General features: G+C 46.3%; 1 protein-coding gene across 1 annotated transcript; it reads right to left on the bottom strand.

Annotated features, from left to right (window-relative positions):
• Positions 1–11,038: 11,038 nt before the first annotated feature.
• On the bottom strand, positions 11,039–13,669 carry LOC135984325 (uncharacterized). Its single transcript, XM_065599252.1, has 2 exons — positions 12,589–13,669; positions 11,039–11,594 (listed from the first exon to the last, which is right to left on the bottom strand). Exons 1-2 carry the CDS (start codon positions 13,163–13,165, stop codon positions 11,119–11,121), a joined length of 1,053 nt encoding a protein of 350 aa, XP_065455324.1. The 5' UTR covers positions 13,166–13,669; the 3' UTR covers positions 11,039–11,118.
• Positions 13,670–18,343: the final 4,674 nt, after the last annotated feature.

Genomic DNA, 18,343 nt, shown 5'->3' with positions numbered 1-18,343 from the left:
CTGGCAGTGTACTGTTGAGGGAGAGCTGTAGTTCCATGTGTGGCTGAGAAATAATAAAAATAAGTGGATCATGAGATGGTATCTTTAATCTTATGTTCTCACTTTCCTGAGATGAGTTGGGCCTTCTTTTAGCTTGAGGTTGTCAAAATGTGAATAGGAACCATTTTGCTGCTGATCATGCTGGCCACAAACTGCTGCCAATGAGTGTCTTCCCTGGCTGATGTACATAAAATGGCTGACCTGATGCGGTAATGCACAGCAACTAGCACATGTTGCTCCTCTGGAGCTGGCACTTTCAAGCACAAAATATTTGTGCCACAGTAACCACATGTAGCCAAGTAAAAATTTTGTTGCGGATACATTTTTTCCACACTATTTTTGCCAGATGGTATTTTCCCAACAGGGTAGGGTGAGGTGGGGGAAGCAGATTCAAGATGGGGATTTCATTCTGGTTCATGCTATCATGATGAACCAGAATCATTCTACAGGTTTATTTTGATCTGAAGATCACATTATGGGGGAGCAGATCTGAAAGGCCACTTGTGGGGGAGGAGGGGAAAAGGGAGCAGAAGCGCACTTGCTTAATATTCTTTAAATCAAAAATTCACTATGGGACAAAAACTTCAGGCTAATATTATCTCTCCCAATGGAATCATCCGCTATTGTGAGAGACTGAATACCAAGTGGACAAGTCTCACTTTTACGATGTAGCAGCATTGTCTGCGAATATTGTCACTGATTAGAAATAGGGAAGCTGCAGTTGTACTTGATACTCTGAAGGAAACCTTTTAAAGTATAGGTATAGTTCAGTTAGATGCAGACAGACTGGTTTCCAGAGACAAGTAAGGAAGAAGCAAAGTTGGGGGGAGAATAAATTACAGAATTCAAAACCACCCAGAATGAATATAGAAAACTCACTCCAACAACAACAAAATTAAAACAATTAGAAATATCTTGTGTTGTGTAGATATTTTGGACGATAACAGGGCTATTCCGACACTATCTACCGATAGCCTGACTTTTCTGTTTGCTGCCCCATACATGAAAAGTTACATGCCTCACCACTAGCTTTACATGGAACTTGTATCCAAGGATCCCACTGCAAATGTTTTCTCATATCCAAAGAGCAAAGTATGTTCTTGGTTGGCTTGTTTAGCATCTACATGGCTTTTATTTCACTTTAAGGAAAACCAAATAACAAATGTAAGGTGCCATCAGAGAGAGCGAGCGAGAGAGCACCCAATTTAATCTGTAACATTCTGACTTTGATGTTGAAACACCAAAGGGCAGCTGCCTCGCTTCAGCAGAGACTCCTCTACATTTAAAGGAGCCAGTCATAGAAAAGAGACTGACAACATTTCTTTTCAGTTGTAGCTACTTGGACAGCAATAGAGATGGCTTCTATTCAAAGGTCCAAAGCAAAGATGGAATTTTACTGAAACAGTCTTTTAAAAACTATTGTTACGCATCAGGCTGTACACCATTCTTGGAGAAGTTAGGTGATCAATATTTTCCATTTATTACACAAATGACTTTATTTAACACGGGAACCTGAATCTCTCTAGTTCACATGGGACCACAAATATCCTGATCCAGAGTAAATGCTAGCAGGGAAAATTTCCAGAGTCGTTGAAAGGGTTAACAATAACACTGGTCTACAATTTTTGAGAAGTCGTCTGCTTCAGAGATAAAATGTGCTATTTATTATGTATTTTGATGTGCTGAATTCAAATATAACAATTAAAACAACTGATTGGTTACTGTTTCTAAGATATTTAAGTTTTTACATTTTATGTCTATGTATATTGTGTAGATAGTAGAGTTTTAATCATAAATTGTAAACATAGGTCTTTTCATGTGTTTATGGTTGCTTTACATGATAATATTTCACCTATCCTGTTTATGTAACACTTTAAAAATCAGCAAGAGGGTTATATAAATAAAATTTATTATGAAACAAAAGGCAAAAAACTATTATGTACATAGTTTAGTCCTATTCAGTGTCTACTCGGCGCTTCTTGGCTTGTCTCTTGTATTCATTAAATGGAGCATCTCTTGTCACTGTCCAGCAATAGTCTGCAAGCATTGATGGGCTCCATTTGCCCTGATAGCATTTCTCCATTGTTGCAATGTCCTGGTGAAATCGCTCGCCGCGCTCGTCGCTCACTGCTCCGCAGTTCGGTGGAAAAAAATCTAGATGAGAGTGCAAAAAATGTATCTTTAGTGACATGTTGCAACCAAGGCTTTTATATGCTTTGAGGAGGTTTTCCACCAACAACCTGTAGTTGTCTGCCTTGTTGTTTCCAAGAAAATGTATTGCCACTAACTGGAAGGCTTTCCATGCCGTCTTTTCCTTGCCACGCAGTGCATGGTCAAATGCATTATCTCGAAGGAATTCACAAATCTGAGGACCAACAAAGACACCTTCCTTTATCTTAGCTTCACTTAACCTTGGAAATTTTCCACGGAGCTGCTTGTGTTTTGTCAATAGCCTTGACAAAGTTCTTCATCAGACCCAGCTTGATGTGTAAGGGTGGTAACAAAATCTTCCTTGATTCAACAAGTGGTGGATGCTGAACACTTTTCCTCCCAGGCTCCAATGACTGTCAGAGTGGCCAATCTTTCTTGATGTAGTGGGAATCTCTTGCACGACTATCCCATTCGCAGAAAAAACAGCAGTACTTTGTGTATCCAGTCTGCAGACCAAGCAAGAGAGCAACAACCTTCAAATCGCCACAAAGCTGCCACTGATGTTGGTCATAGTTTATGCACCTCAAAAGTTGTTTCATGTTGTCATAGGTTTCCTTCATATGGACTGCATATCCAACTGGAATTGATGGCAAAACATTGCCATTATGCAGTAAAACAGCTTTAAGACTCGTCTTCGATGAATCAATGAACAGTCTCCACTCATCTGAATCGTGAACCATGTTGAGGGCTGCCATCACACCATTGATGTTATTGCAGGCTACAAGATCACCTTCCATGAAGAAGAATGGGACAAGATCTTTTTGGCGGTCACAGAACATGGAAACCCTAACATCACCTGCCAGGAGATTCCACTGCTGAAGTCTGGAGCCCAACAGCTCTGCCTTACTCTTGGGTAGTTCCAAATCCCTGACAAGGTCATTCAGTTCAGTTATGAGGTGTGGTTCAGAGGAGGAGGGTGGGAGAAAATGTGGGTCCTGTGACATTGATGGTTCAGGACCAGAAGTTTCATCCTCTTTCTCTTTCTCATCTGACTCAAGTGAGAATGATTCTGGTGCATCAGGAACCGGCAGTCCTTCTCCGTGGGGTACTGGGCGTATAGCTGATGGAATGTTTGGATAATGCACAGTCCACTTTTTCTTCTTTGACACACCTTTCCCAACTGGAGGCACCATGCAGAAGTAACAATTGCTGGTATGATCTGGTGGCTCTCTCCAAATCATTGGCACTGCAAAAGGCATAGATTTCCTTTTCCTGTTCAACCACTGGCGAAGATTGGTTGCACAAGTGTTGCAGCATATGTGTGGGGCCCACCTCTTGTCCTGATCTCCAATTTTGCAGCCAAAATAAAGGCAATAGGTTTTCTTAACCATAGTGATTATACTGCGCTTTTGTGATGCAAAAGTCACTTCACCACAAACATAGCAGAAGTTATCTGCACTGTTCACACAAGTACGAGGCATTTCTGCTCACTTTGGCTACACAGAAATGTGTTCCTTTGCAAAATCAAACACTGACAAATAAGAGAGCACGACTCTGTATGATTTCTAGAGCTGATATAGGGCAATTTGTTCAGCAGAGTGATGTAAGCTTTGTTATGATTGCCTCATCCATGACTTCTAGGAATAACATGATGCAATTCATATCATGTATGACGCAATACCAGCTTCAGATTGCATCATTCATTGTTTTGCCTAAAAAGCAAGTACTGTCCAAACCCAGTCATAGATTTATTCATAGATCCAGTCAAAGATGTATTTTAGTTATTTCTGGTTTAAATTGAGATCCCTTTATAACTCACTTATCCTCCGCTATTCCCAAGTCAAGGGTCGTATATACTGACCCAATAGCATATCTTGAAAATTAGAGCCAATCAACAATTTTAAGCATCATTTTCGTTCTCAGTGACCCAGAATTAGTAAAGTTTGACTACATTTATTTCAGAAGCATTTTGGCTGTAGAGCAGTGTAATCAACTAATCTTTACCACAAATAGGCAATATTGCCTTTCTTCAGTTTCTCTTGATAAACTGATAAAGAAATTCACTAGTAACCTACACCTTTTGATGCTGCCCAGTGTCTTACAAAGATAAGATCTAAAATAAATCTCTCCCATCATGACATAAGGCACTAGCAATTTCTTTAATCAATTCGTACCTCGGGCAGATGCTTGAAAATTTGTTGGTGATTTACAAGAAAAATCATAAACTTCTGACAACATGAAACTGGCCTTTTTAGCAGGACACAAAGAGCTGGGCCAAACCCTCATTGACTTCAACGTGAGAAGAATCCAGCCTAGAGCAAAGATATAAATGTTTATATTTAAAGCACCTGCTTTCATTATTTCTAACTAGAAAATAGAGCAGATGAAAACCTTTGCGGATTAGAGTATTAACAATGGCCCCTTCAAAATCAGCCAAACCAAAATCTCCTAGCTGGATGCCGCTATGCTGGTGTGAAGAATCCAGATACAGCCTTTGCAGCTTAAGCCGCTCTCTGTTTTTAATGCAGTCTAATGACTTGACAGAATGCTAAACATGCTCACTGTAATTCCTTTTTGTTTAATAAATATTGCATTTGCTTATAATAATGCACCAGAGTACTAATGGGTTTTCTATTAGGATCTATCCAAACTGATGGTTCTTATTAATGTTAATGAAATTGCCAGATGGCATTTAGAATCAACAGTAGACTGGGATTCAAAAATGAAAGTCTATCATGCTTCATGTATGTAGCTAAAACTTCAAACTGGGGCTTGAACTTGCTAAATGAATTATAAATTGCTGCGGAGTAAGAAGTCCTTAAAAATATAATATTGGTTTCTGTATACTACTATTACAGTTGTAACATAAAACCTACCCTCTGCAGATCTTTTGTTCATCATACTTTCACTGTATGAACAGTACACCTCTCCCCAATATAACGCGACCGGATATAACACTAATTCGGATATAACGCGGTAAAGCAGTGCTCCGGGGGGGCGGGGCTGCACACTTCGATGGATCAAAGCAAGTTCGATATAATGCGGTTTCACCTATAACGCAGTAAGATTTTTTTGGCTCCCGAGGACAGCGTTATATCAGGGTAGAGATGTACTAAATTTATCTAGGGCTAATTAGCAGACAACTTCAAGCTGCTCGAAACCCACAGACACAGGGTGTGTGGTAAACGTATTGTGGAGGGATAGTGGCACATTTCTTGACTTCTTTTTTTTTAAAGTCACATTGCAATGCAAGTGTTCCTTCTTTCTCCAACCTGTCCTTCAGTTTTCCCTTCCCCAGAAGCTCAAGCGTATGCTGGGCTCTTCTCAGCAGCAGCCACAAGAGGATTGCACTCAGACTTGCCTAATATCTGACTTCCCAGCTGAGTCTCTGGCTTTTGGCTAGTTGCCAGAGTTAATGGAGTTGATGGCTGACTTCCCTTGCTAGACAATCAACACCCTTCCTGCTGTCAGCTCCTCTCCCTCATACAATGAAAGTCCCACTGGAAGGGAACCCTGAGTGGCAAGGGAAGAAGGTAGGTGAGATGGAGGGAGAAACTAGTAGGCTGACAGGAAAGGTCTTTAAAAAAAAAAAATCATGCTAAAATCAGTTATCAAACCATGTAGATCTTGTTAAATACTTCTGCTGAGCCTGCTTCTAAATCATTCCCTGGAACCACAGGTCTTACATAAGCATCTCAGCAGTGTTATGCTTCGGTTAGATCAACACTGCTGAACACGCCTAAAAAAACCTACTGAAAATTCCTGTAAATTGAAACTGAGCCAGTTAGGAAGACTTTAAGATGCTATGGCTGCATGAAAACAGTCTCATCATTTGCTTCCAATATGATATCTTTGTATGCATGTTTGCACAGACACTTAAATGTTAAGGAGATAGTAAGAAAAGAATAGGGTGGGGCAGGAGTGCCTGGTATGTGTGGAGAAGCAATTACAACTCCCCCACCCCCCTTATCTCTTAAGGAGACACTTGCAAATAGCTTTTGGCCCAAAACTTAGTTGTCACTGCTTGCTTGTTTGGAGTTTTTTTTTCCCCCTTCTAAACAAGGGTTTACAAAATCTAATATGAGTAGACATGCTTGTAATGTTGTTTATGCTGAAGTTTTATAGCTTCTAGAGTTGTAAAGAAAAGCCTACCAATTACTTAGTGTTGGAAACCCAAATAGTGTATAACGACGTTGGGCTACTGAACAGAAGTGCACGAGCACTCTGGTTTCGCTGCCCTAGCTAATGGAGTGCAAAATTGAGCTAACACTATACTGGGAGCAAGCTTTTATTTTTATTTTGAGTGTTGGTGATAACAGAAGTGAAGCAATATTTTAAAGACAAGTTTTAAAAATATTGTGTATATTGACACTCATCCTGTAAGTAATGGAGAGACTGAATAGGGGCAAAAACAAGTGGTGGATTTTTTTTTAAAAAAGTGCTGGGAACTTTTTAAAAAACAATTAAAAAAATTTATATAAATCTATAAACTAAGTAATTTACCTCTTTTGTACTTTTCATTCTGTTTTTGTTTCCAAATACCACATGCTACATGGCATCTCGAATAGAATTATGCAATTTTACAACTTGTCTGGTCTTGTAGCTACAACAATATTACACAGACCCAACATTGTTAGGGCGGAGGTAACAGTAATAAAGTAGGTTTCAGAGGGGTAGCCGTGTTAGTCTGTATCAGCAAAAACAATGAGGATTCCTTGTGGCACCTTAGGCTTGGTCTACACTAAACCCCCAAATCGAAGTAAGGTACGCAACTTCAGCTACGTGAATAACGTAGCTGAAGTCGACGTACCTTACTTCGAACTTACCGCGGTCCACACCCGGCAGGCAGGCTCCCCCGTCGACTCCGCGTACTCCTCGCGGCGAGCAGGATTACCGGAGTCGACGGGGAGCACTTCTGAGTTCGATTTATCGCGTCCAGACAAGACGCGATAAATCGAACCCAGAAGTTCGATTGCCTGCCGCCGAACCAGCGCGGTAAGTATAGACTAGCCCTTAGAGACTAACAAATGTATTTGTTAGTAATAAAGTAGGAGAAGACCTACATGAATAGGGAAAGGAGTGGACTGGCAGGGAGGAGGGAAAAAGAGAAGGCTTTAGGCAGAATGGATGTCTGGTATTACGTGAGCTGTCAACGTTTTTAAATCTAGAAATGAGGTCCAAATGTCTTTGAATTCATATAATTGCTTTCTACAGCCATAACGTATTCTTTCTTTGGCTGCTAACTCAGACTGGTCCAAACAGTGCTTCTCTATTCTGGCCATCGGCCTATTTTTCCATTGTTGTAAAATCATGTGCTTGGTGATCACTGTGGCCCTAAAAAACAACAATCTTTATGACAGACTTGCATCCAGCTTAGCTGGTAAATAACCTAGGATGTATTTTTCAGCTGATGTTTAGCTTGTAAAACTGAGCTCTATTTTAACTCTTGTGGCTACTTTTTTCCACAGCTGTCTGACTGTTGGACAGTCCCATGGCATATGCAGGGCCGGCTCTGGCTTTTTTGCCGCCCTAGGCAAAAAAGCCACCCGCCGCCCCGCCCCCCTGCGAGCGCGGCAGGGGAGGGTGCCGAGCAATCCCCCACCAGCCGGAGCGCTGGGGGGAGGGCGGCGAGCCCGCCGCGGCTCTGCTCTCCCCGGCGGCCAGAGCGCCGGGAGGCGGGCGGGGAGCCCGGTCGGGGCTCTCCGCTCTCCCCGGCGGCCAGAGCGCCGGGAGGCGGGCGGGGAGCCCGGTCGGGGCTCTCCGCTCGCCCCGGCGGCCAGAGTGCCGAGGGGAGGGCGCAGAGCCCGGCCGGGGCTCTCCGCTCTCCCCGGCGGCCAGAGTGCCGGGGGGAAGGCAGAGAGCCCTCGGCGGCCAGAGCGCCAGGAGGAGGGCGGAGAGCCCAGCCGGGGCTCTCCACTCTCCCCGGCGGCCAGAGTGCCGGGAGCAGGGCGGAGAGCCCACCGCAGCTCTCTGCTCTCCCCGGCGGCCAGAGTGCCAAGGGGAGGGCAGAGAGCCCCCGGCGGCAGGAGCACTGCGGGGAGGGCGGCGAGCCCAGTCGCGGCCCCGCTCTCGGGTCGGAGCGCCCCGCCGCGCCGCCCCCCTCCAGGCGCCGCCCCAAGCACATGTTTGGTGGGCTGGTGCCTGGAGCCGGCCCTGGGCATATGCATCAGGGTTCCTTTGTCTGTGCTGCAGTACCAACAAACATCAGAGGATAAGACTTCTCTTGAGCAACATCCTCTTCCAATAGTGGGGTGGGTTGGCTTATTTTTGTTTTGTTTTTTTGGTGGGGTTTTTTGTTTGTTTGTTTTTAAATAAAATCTTTTTCTTTGAATCAAACCTAGCCTGAGATCCACAGAAGTGTTTTGAACATTCTGTAATATGCTCTGCCATTGAGATTCTTTTAAGGGCTGTGATGACCCCTCCCCCCCTTCTCAAAAAACCCAGACCAATGGAGTTTCTCTTCATTAGCAAAGTATACATAGCAGACATGGATGTGGGGAGTTTATGAAGCATTTCTAAGGCCTTGTCTACACTACGAGAGTAGTTCGATTTTACTTGCATCGAATTTTTGGAATCGATATTGCAAAGTCGAACGTGTGTGTCCACACTAAGGACAGTAATTCGACTTTGTGCGTCCACACTAACGGTGAAAGCGTCGACATTCGAAGCGGTGCACTGTGGTCAGCTATCCCACAGTTCCCGCAGTCCCCTCTGCCCATTGGAATTCTGGGTGTAGCCGGCAATGCCTTCTGGGTAACAAAATGAGTCGAGGGTGCTTTTGGGAAGCTGTCGTCATCCGTCCATCACTCCCGCCCTCCCTCCCTGAAAGCGCCGGCGGGAAATCAGTTCGCGCGCTTTTCCAGTCATTGACAGCGCGGACGCCACTGTACTCCGAGCATGGAGCCCGCTGCGACCATCGCTGCAGTTGTGGCCGCTCTCAACGCCTCGCAGCTTATCATAAAGGTTTCCCTGAGGCAGATGCAGAAAAGTCAGGCGAGGAGGCTACGGCACCGCGGTGATGTCCTGAAGTCTGAGAGTAGCACAGACCTGTCAGAAAGCAGGGGACCCAGCGCCGAGGACATCACAGTGGCAATGGGTCATGTTGATGCCGTGGAACGGCGATTCTGGGCACGGGAAACAAGCACTGAGTGGTGGGACCACATAGTGCTGCAGGTCTGGGATGAATCCCAGTGGCTGCGAAACTTTCGCATGCGGAAGGGAACTTTCCTGGAACTTTGTGAGTTGCTGTCCCCTGCCCTGAAGTGCAGTGACACCCGCTTGCGAGCTGCACTGAGTGTACAGAAGCGAGTGGCCATAGCCCTCTGGAAGCTTGCAACGCCAGACAGCTACCGGTCAGTCGCGAACCAGTTTGGGGTGGGCAAATCTACTGTGGGGGTTGTTGTGATGCAAGTAGCGAAGGCAATCGTTGATGTACTGCTGCCAAAGGTAGTGACCCTGGGAAACGTGGAGGCGATCATAGATGGCTTCGCAGCGATGGGATTCCCAAACTGCGGTGGGGCCATAGATGGAACTCACATCCCTATCCTGGCACCGGACCACCAGGCCACCCAGTACATTAACCGAAAGGGATACTTTTCCATGGTGCTGCAAGCACTGGTGGACCACAGGGGATGTTTTACCAACATCTACGTGGGATGGCCGGGCAAGGTTCATGACGCTCGTGTTTTCAGGAACTCTGGTCTGTTTAGACGGCTGCAACAAGGTATTTACTTCCCGGACCACAAAATAACTGTTGGGGATGTGGAGATGCCTATAGTAATCCTCGGGGACCCAGCCTACCCGCTAATGCCCTGGCTCATGAAGCCCTATACTGGCGCCCTGGACACTGAAAAAGAACTCTTCAACTACCGGCTAAGCAAGTGCAGAATGGTGGTGGAGTGTGCTTTTGGCCGTCTCAAGGGGAGATGGAGAAGCTTACTGACTCGCTGTGATCTGAGCGAAACCAATATCCCCATTGTTATAGCAGCTTGCTGTGTGCTCCACAATCTCTGTGAGAGCAAGGGGGAGACCTTTATGGCGGGGTGGGAGGTTGAGGAAAATAGCCTGGCTGCTGATTACTCACAGCCAGACAGCCGGGCGATTAGAAGAGACCAGCGGGAAGCGCTGTGCATCCGGGAGGCTTTGAAAGCAAAGTTCCTGAGTGAGCAGGGTAACCTGTGACTTTAAAGTTTGTGTACTGAGAAGCTAAACCTGCCCCCGTTTCTTTACCCAGTTAATGTTGACTATCCTATCCAGTTACATACCCCCTTCACCCCCCTTCCAACACACGTGTCACAATAAAAATAGTTCTACTTTGTTAAAGCACACCGTTTTCTTTAATACTGTTTTCGCGGGAATTTTTTAAAACTGGGACGCAGACTGTGGTGCGGAGCGGGTGTAGTGTTGTGACGCGAATGCAGCTTCTAAACTCAAGGATTGACAGGCTCCGCTGCGGTGAGATGCTTGTTTCAACGGAGCCTGTCACCCCTCCTGATCGGGACTGTGTGTATGGGGGTCTATGTGACTTTGTGGCAGGGGGAGGACGGTTACAGATCCCATGCTGTGTGGCTCTGTGATCCTGCCTAAGGACCGGCGCTTAAGATCTGTAACTGCCCTCCCCCGCCACAAAGTCACAGAGCAACCCCCCCCCCCAACATAACATGAAAACAACCTCCCAGACTAACCGGGGTAACTAGTCACTGCATCACTGCACTGTGTATGTGCCCTGCTGCTGTGCCTGCCCCCGACTATGTACCCTGCCAAAGGTGACTGTCCTGTCAAATTACCAACCCCCTTTCCCCTCCTCCTCCAAAAAACCAGGATTGAATCAGTAGTTAACAGAAACGATTTTTTTATTATCAACTACACATGGCATTGGGAGGTGAAACTTGGACGGGGGCTTGTGTCAGGTGGGAAGGAAAGAACTTTTCAAATTTTGGGAAATGAGAGCCTTCTGCTACTAGAGCTCTCTGCAGGGGTGAAGTGAGAGTTAGCAGGGACTCTGCCGCCTCTCCTTCTTTGCACTTTGGGTGAGGTGGGTATGGGACTTGGTGGCGGGGGAGGGCGGTTAGAGATGGACTGCAGCGGGGCTCTGTCCTCCTGCCTCCGTTCCTGCAGAACATCCACAAGGCGCCGGAGCGTGTCCGTTTGCTCCCTCAGTAGTCCAAGCAGCGTTTGAGTCGCCTGCTGGTCTTGCTGCTGCCACCTTTCCTCCCGATCCATGTTGGCTTGGTGCATTCGGGTCAAGTTCTCCCGCCACTGGGTCTGCTGTGCTGCCTGGGCTTGGGAACAGGCCATAAGCTCAGAGAACATGTCCTCCCGTGTCCTCTTCTTCCTACGCCTAATCCGCGCTAGCCTCTGGGAGTGTGATTCCAGGCTAGGTTGTGAGACAGTCGCAGATGGGGCTGTGGAAATGGGAAAAAGGGAGTGAATTCCTCAGAAAGATAAATGTAGTTGTGAACAAAGAACATAGTCTTTCTCTGTGAACAAGACCATGCACAGCACCTTTCACATGCGCACTCAGCACAAGGTCGAATTCTCGGCCTTCGCATTCAGTGCCTGGGGTCTTGCACAGCACATTTGAGAAGCGAGGCAGCACAACGGAATTTCTGTTGCAGGCAGACATGGTAAGCCGTACACTTGTGGCAGTTTAAAACTTTTATATTACCACTGGCCTCATTTCACATTTAAAGCAATGTCAGTCCCTGCTGCCAGCAATCCGGCAAGCGGGAACTCTGCCCCTGTCCCACCCCCTCGCAGCTGTCCCTGGGAACAATCCCTTTCGGCTGCCCCTTTCCCGCCTCCACCGCGTGGCTGCAAACCAGCGGTTACAGTTCTGTAAAGGAACGGGAAAGCAGTCCCAACACTAACATTCCCCTACCTAATTAAAAGCAGGTCACCATGGCCAACATCACCCTGATGAGGATCTCCGAGAGCGACAAAGAGAGAATGCTCCGGGAAAGCCTCCAAAGACCAGGGCCGTATGCCGCCCTGCTGTGCAGAGCAATGATTCCCGAGTACTTGATAATCTCGTGGCGCGGCAACGTGTCGTACTTCGGAGGACCCAATAAGGCCGCTCTCCCCAGGAACCTCATGCAACGGCTTTCAAATTACCTCCAGGAGAGCTTCATCGAGATGTCCCAGGAGGATTACTGCTCTATCCCCGGACATATTGACCGCATTTTACTGTAGCTGCAGTAGCAGGGAATAAACAGTAGAGCGGCTTGTGCAGGACAATCACTGAAAACCGGACATTGCTAGATTTCTTTTCAAAACTTGCACTGCCCATGACTAAACCGTTAAGCGCCTAGGGCACACTAATCATGAACAACCCATTCTTTTAATTGTTAATATTCCTGTTTTGTTAAAAATAAATGTTTAGATGTTTACAACACTTACTGGCTGATCCTTCACCAGATTCTGTGTCCGGGGTAACGGCTGGGGACGCTTCGTAGGGGATCTCTGTAAGGGTGATGAAGAGATCCTGGCTGTCGGGGAAATCAGCGTTGTGAGAGCTGCCGACTGCCTCGCCCTCCTCATCTCCTTCCTCATCTTCCCCGTCCCCTAACATGTCCGAGGAACCGGCCGTGGACAGTATCCCATCCTCAGAGTCCACGGTCACTGGTGGGGTAGTGGTGGCTGCCACACCGAGGATGGAATGCAGTGCCTCGTAGAAACGGGATGTCTGGGGATGGGATCCGGAGCGTCCGTTTGCCTCTTTGGTCTTCTGGTAGCCTTGTCTCAGCTCCTTGATTTTCACGCGGCACTGCGTTGCATCCCGGCTGTATCCTCTCTCTGCCATGTCTTTAGAGATCTTCTCGTAGATCTTTGCATTCCTTCTTTTGGATCGCAGCTCGGAAAGCACGGACTCATCGCCCCACACAGCGATGAGATCCAAGACTTCATGATCAGTCCATGCTGGGGCCCTCTTTCTATTCACAGATTGCACGGCCATCACTGCTGGAGAGCTCTGCATCGTTGCCAGTGCTGCTGTGCTCGCCACGATGTCCAGACAGGAAATGAGATTCAAACTGTCCAGACAGGAAAAGGAATTCCAATTCAAATTTTCCCGGGGCTTTTCCTGTGTGGCTGGTCAGAGCATCCGAGCTCGCACTGCTGTCCAGAGCGTCAACAGAGTGGTGCACTGTGGGATAGCTCCCGGAGCTATTAGCGTCGATTTCCATCCACACCTAGCCTAATTCGACGTGGCCATGTCGAATTTAGCGCTACTCCCCTCGTCGGGGAGGAGTACAGAAGTCGAATTAAAGAGACCTCTATGTCGAACTAAATAGCATCGCAGTGTGGACGGGTGCAGGGTTAATTCGATCTAACGGCGCTAACTTCGACATAAACGCCTAGTGTAGACCAGGCCTAAGGTTCCCTGTAGTTCTGTGGCCTCTGGAATTCCTAGGGCATCTGAACCAAATTGATACATTAGTAATTGTCTTACTTGTAAATACTGCTCCTCCACTGAGGGTGAGAGGTCATAATGTTGCTTTAGCATTAGAAAAGGGATAAAGCCCTCATCATTGACTAACTGGAAGATCCATATCCTAGGGTTACCATACTTAACAAATAAAAAAAGAGGACCCTCCACGGGGTCCTGGCCCCACCCATTTCCTACCCCCAACCCCGCCCCCTCCTCCCTCCCACTCCCAGCCACATGGAAAGGGCAGCCTCTATGCCTCCGGACCCTGTGCCCCCGGCCGGGCACTTCCCCTCTCGGGCTCCGGTGGCGCAGGGTCCGGAGGCATGGTGGCTGCCCAAAGCCCGTAACAGAGCTGAAGAGTCGGGGAGGAGCAGAGCCGCCGTGGCCGGAGGCTCTGCTCCTCCCCTGACTCTTTGGCTCTGTTTAAGAGCCGAGCTGCCCTAGCGCTACCGGCTTCGGGCAGCCCCCATGCCTCCGGACCCTGCGCCGCCGGAGCCCGGGAGGGGAAGTGCCCGGCCGGCGGCTGGGGTCCAGAGGCAAGGGGGCTGCCTGAAGCCCATAGCGCTTGGGCAGCTCGGCTCTTAAACAGAGCTGAAGAGGGGAGGAGCAGAGCAGCCGCGGGAGGGGAAGTGCCCGGCCGGCATTTTCCCGGACATGTTCGGCTTTTTGGCAATTCCCCCCGGATGGGGGTTTGATTGCCGAAAAGCCAGACATGTCTGGGAAAAACTGGACATATGGTAACCCTACCATATCCTGCCCCTGCTCAGGCAGTTCTTCCAAGTCATAGGTTTGTCCCCAAGTTGCAAGTCTGGGTTACCCCAGAAATTTTATTTATAATAATCATGGAGAAGCAACAGACAGAAAAAGGCTACATGTGAGTTGCTTCTGCCATTCTCCTGGACCCTGATTCCCTTCACTGGAAAGCCATGTAAATTTTGCATACAGGACCCCTCTAAATATTCCTTTGAGATTCAGAATGCACAGCATGACACACTTTCATACCTCTGATTTTGGTAATCTCAGTTATTGCCCAGGTGATCAACAGATAAAGCCAGCTCTGGATAGAAATAAATAAATAAATTTACATATAGGCCTATCTGAAACTGCATCAGGAGATCTTGTTTCTCTCTGGATTCTCCATTGACATTATTAGCTTAGGCCTATATCTTCAAAATTCGTCCACTTATTCTGGGGGCTTCTGTTTTTGGAGCCCAATTGGAAACACTTAGTCCCTGATATTCAGAGGTGCTGAGCAAGCACAACTCCAGCTGAAATCAAGCTGCAGATAGTCAGCACTTCTGAAAATCAGACACAGTAGGTTGTTTCAAAATCAGAACTGAAAAACTGAGGCTCCCAAAATCAGTGGATATTTTTGAAAATGTTAGCTGTGCAATTTTCTAATCTGTGCAAAAATGTTCATCCAATTGTGCACTTTGTTTGCATGTGTAATTATCACAACTACATGCACTAACAGCTGGTTAGATTCATAAGAACGCTGGTATCCTTTCAGCTTGATTCCCTCGGGATTCCTATCTCATCTGCTCTAAGAGGAATGTTTATGGACACACGGGTCCAGTGTCAGAACTTAAAGCTATGACTCAGAGACCCCAATCTCCTTGAAACAACATTAATAATGTTGTTTGATGGGTAAGTAGTACATATAATTTTATTAAAATCTCTTCTTAAATATGACTCATCTCATAACTGGAGGATGAGTCACTTAAGTGCTAAGGATTTCCCTACAATGATGATGTCATTCTTTTGGAAAAGTCCATAAAAGCTCACAGCATCCTAGTAGTTGTGTAATACACACTGCAGGAATATGGCTTTGAATTGAGTGCCTTTAGACTGCCCCCCATGGAGTCCTGCTCTTGGACTGAAAGGTATTATATCAAAAAATCATAAAAGCTGTCAGTGGAAAAGACCTAGAGTATCAGATCGCCCCCTCCATCTCTCCCTGCCAGTGCTGAACCACTCCTACACAATATTTTGTCCTGTCTAGTTTCAAAGTTCCACTTCCCTCGGGAGACTATTCCACAGCCAAGACAATTCATTTTCAAGAAGCCTTCCTAATAGCCTACATTTTCCCTTCCCCAGTCAATCCAATAACTCCTAGTTAGAGCTCCATCTGCCACTCTCAATTCATCCCCGTACTTTGGGCTAGATAGCATCTTGCCCTTCATGAGTTTGGCTCAGCAGTGTGTAATTTGCTGCCCACTATGAATACAGGTCTCTTGCAGCATCACTGCTTCCCAGGTGTCTCCTTTCCATTGAGTTAAATGTGTTTTGAGGGTCTTCCCCAGATGAACTGGTGTGCCGTTTCCCAGGCTGAGTCTCACTTCGTTGTTTTCTGCCCTTTCTAGGTCCCTTGGTGGAGTTTCTATATCCTGACACGTGTCTGTAAGGAAAGTGGGAGAGTTAACCTGGTTTTCCTTCCCCACCCCTCACCTCTTCGGTATCATTAATGAAGACATTAAATAAGACTGAACTAAACACTGATTCCACCTAGACAACTCCCCACAACTTTACACATTGCATTTAATCGTGACTCTCTTCACAGTCTTTGAGTCTGTTTTCAGTTCAGCTGACTGGCCAGGGCACTCATCCAAACCAATCTGAATGAATTTTTAAGTAAGATTTCACGAGTCTCTGTATTAAATGCTTTATGACAGCTGATGGTGCAGTGTAGCCCAAGCCCATTGGATATCTTCACATTAAAGAGGGGCTCCTCCTCAGGATCATTCTCCCACGCCTCCATTGCATTGATATGTATTTATGCCTGTGGATATGGACAGCCCTGATTGGCTAGTTGACCCCTTCACTGAGAACAATAAGCCTCTATGCCCATTATCAATGGTGGTGATAATAAAGAAAATAATAATAATAAAGAAAATCAGAGTTTAGGTTGAAAAGATGCTGATGGCAGAGATTGTCATGGCTCTTACCATGCCCAGGGTTGGGGTTCTGGCCTGGCCAAGGGGAGGGGCCTCAGGAGGCAGAGGAGGAGAGGGGGGCCCATGACAAGGGGGGGACCTTATCAGCTCTCCCGCTGCAAAACATGGCCCCCATCACCATCAATCTGTGCCTGCCCAAAGCTACTATGCCCATGTTAATGGGGTCCTGGGCCATGATGGGGGCTCTTAGTATTACCACTATGAAAATTATTATTAAGAATATTTTCTAGAGTGAATGAATACAATGTACAAACGCTCACCTGTGTGTGTGTGTGGGGGGGGGGGTTGTTTGTTTTGTTTTTTTAAGGTAACTTGCCACTGTTGAGCCATAGTCTAGCAGCACTAAGCCACACGTACAGGGTGTGTTCTAGTGGACTCTTATTGGTGCATTCCTCAGAGGGTTGAGGCTTTATGTCTCTCAATATGCCCAAGGCAGTCACTAATAGCCTACTAAGGGACACCTTGTGCTGGCTTATTGCTATAGGGGAAAAGTAACGGAAAGAATTATTGAAGCTCTGACCTTCTTACTATCAGGTGTTGAGAATTTTATGACAAACTAACCCTTGGATCCAATTTCTTCAAGTGAGCCATAACTTATAAAGTTGAATCCATATTTAGGAATAATGTTTTCTTTAGCAAAACTGTAATTATTTTATTCCATAATTGACTGTCCTGGATCTGACCTATTCCAATAGCCTTACCTTGACATGGCTAATGGTTGCCCTCTTTGAACATTCATTCAGCTGACATTATAGTACAGTTCTTCTCAATCCCTCCAAAGCAGTATGAGCAGACTCCATATAGAGTATGTAATATGATATTTCCTATGACATGACTACATTTAAAAACAGAAACAAATTCCCTCTTGAAGATGGAAATATACTCTAAGAGTATTTTTATTTACTCCTTGTATCTGGCTTTCTCATCACTTTTGGGGACTAGAAAACCAAAGTAATTGTGATAGGGTCCACTAGCTATATTTCAATCACAAAGACAAAGCTACTGGACAAATTACATTGCATTTACAACGGGACTGGGGGGTAGTAGAATCATACAGCAGCAAACAGTAAAATACCACTCCTGAGCAAGCTGTCTAAGGTATTTTCTCAGGTGCTTGTATGGCCCCCATCACTATGGTAGTCGAGCACCTCACAATCAATACAGCATTGTGAAACAGCAATGTAAATGTGCTGTGGTCCTCCAGCAGTGTTGCTCCAAAAGCAATAATTTTGAAATAACCCAGACGCATCTTTTCCAAATTATTTTAAAAGGCTGAAAGTGGAGGATTTTTAACATAATTGTAAAAGATGCTCCTTCCAGTCACACTGAGTTTAAAAAGAAAAAGAATTTAACACTAGAAGCACCTTTCACAAGCTTAGGGTTAAGACGGTACTAAAAGATAAGGCCAGATCCTCTCCTGGTGTAAATAGGAACAGTTCCACTGGAATCAATGGAACTTCACTTATTTATATTGTGGGGCCACCGCTATGGGCACCCGCATGGCCCCACAATATGCCAACATTTTTATGGCTGACCTGGAACAACGCTTCCTCAGCTCCCGTCCACTCATGCCCCTTCTCTACCTACGCTATATTGATGACATCTTCATCATCTGGACCCATGGGAAGGAGGCCCTGGAAGAATTCCACCATGCTTTCAACAGCTTCCACCCCACCATCAACCTCAGCCTGGACCAATCTACACGGGAGGTCCACTTCCTGGACACCACCGTACAAATAAGCGATGGCCACATTAACACCACCCTATACCG

This window comes from Chrysemys picta, chromosome 6, assembly GCF_011386835.1.
Source record: "Chrysemys picta bellii isolate R12L10 chromosome 6, ASM1138683v2, whole genome shotgun sequence".
NCBI lineage: Eukaryota > Metazoa > Chordata > Testudines > Emydidae > Chrysemys > Chrysemys picta.
The sequence above is the reverse complement of the archived record's forward strand: the minus strand, read 5'-3'. Positions and strand labels throughout refer to the sequence as shown.

Excerpts from the sequence above, each read along its gene's own strand:
- LOC135984325 (XM_065599252.1), bottom strand. The coding sequence starts at position 13,165 with ATGCAGAGCTCTCCAGCAGTGATGGCCGTGCAATCTGTGAATAGAAAG. Across the intron at positions 11,595-12,588 it reads ATCTGGTGAAGGATCAGCCA|CCCCATCTGCGACTGTCTCA; the intron begins GTAAGTGTTGTA and ends CCATTTCCACAG.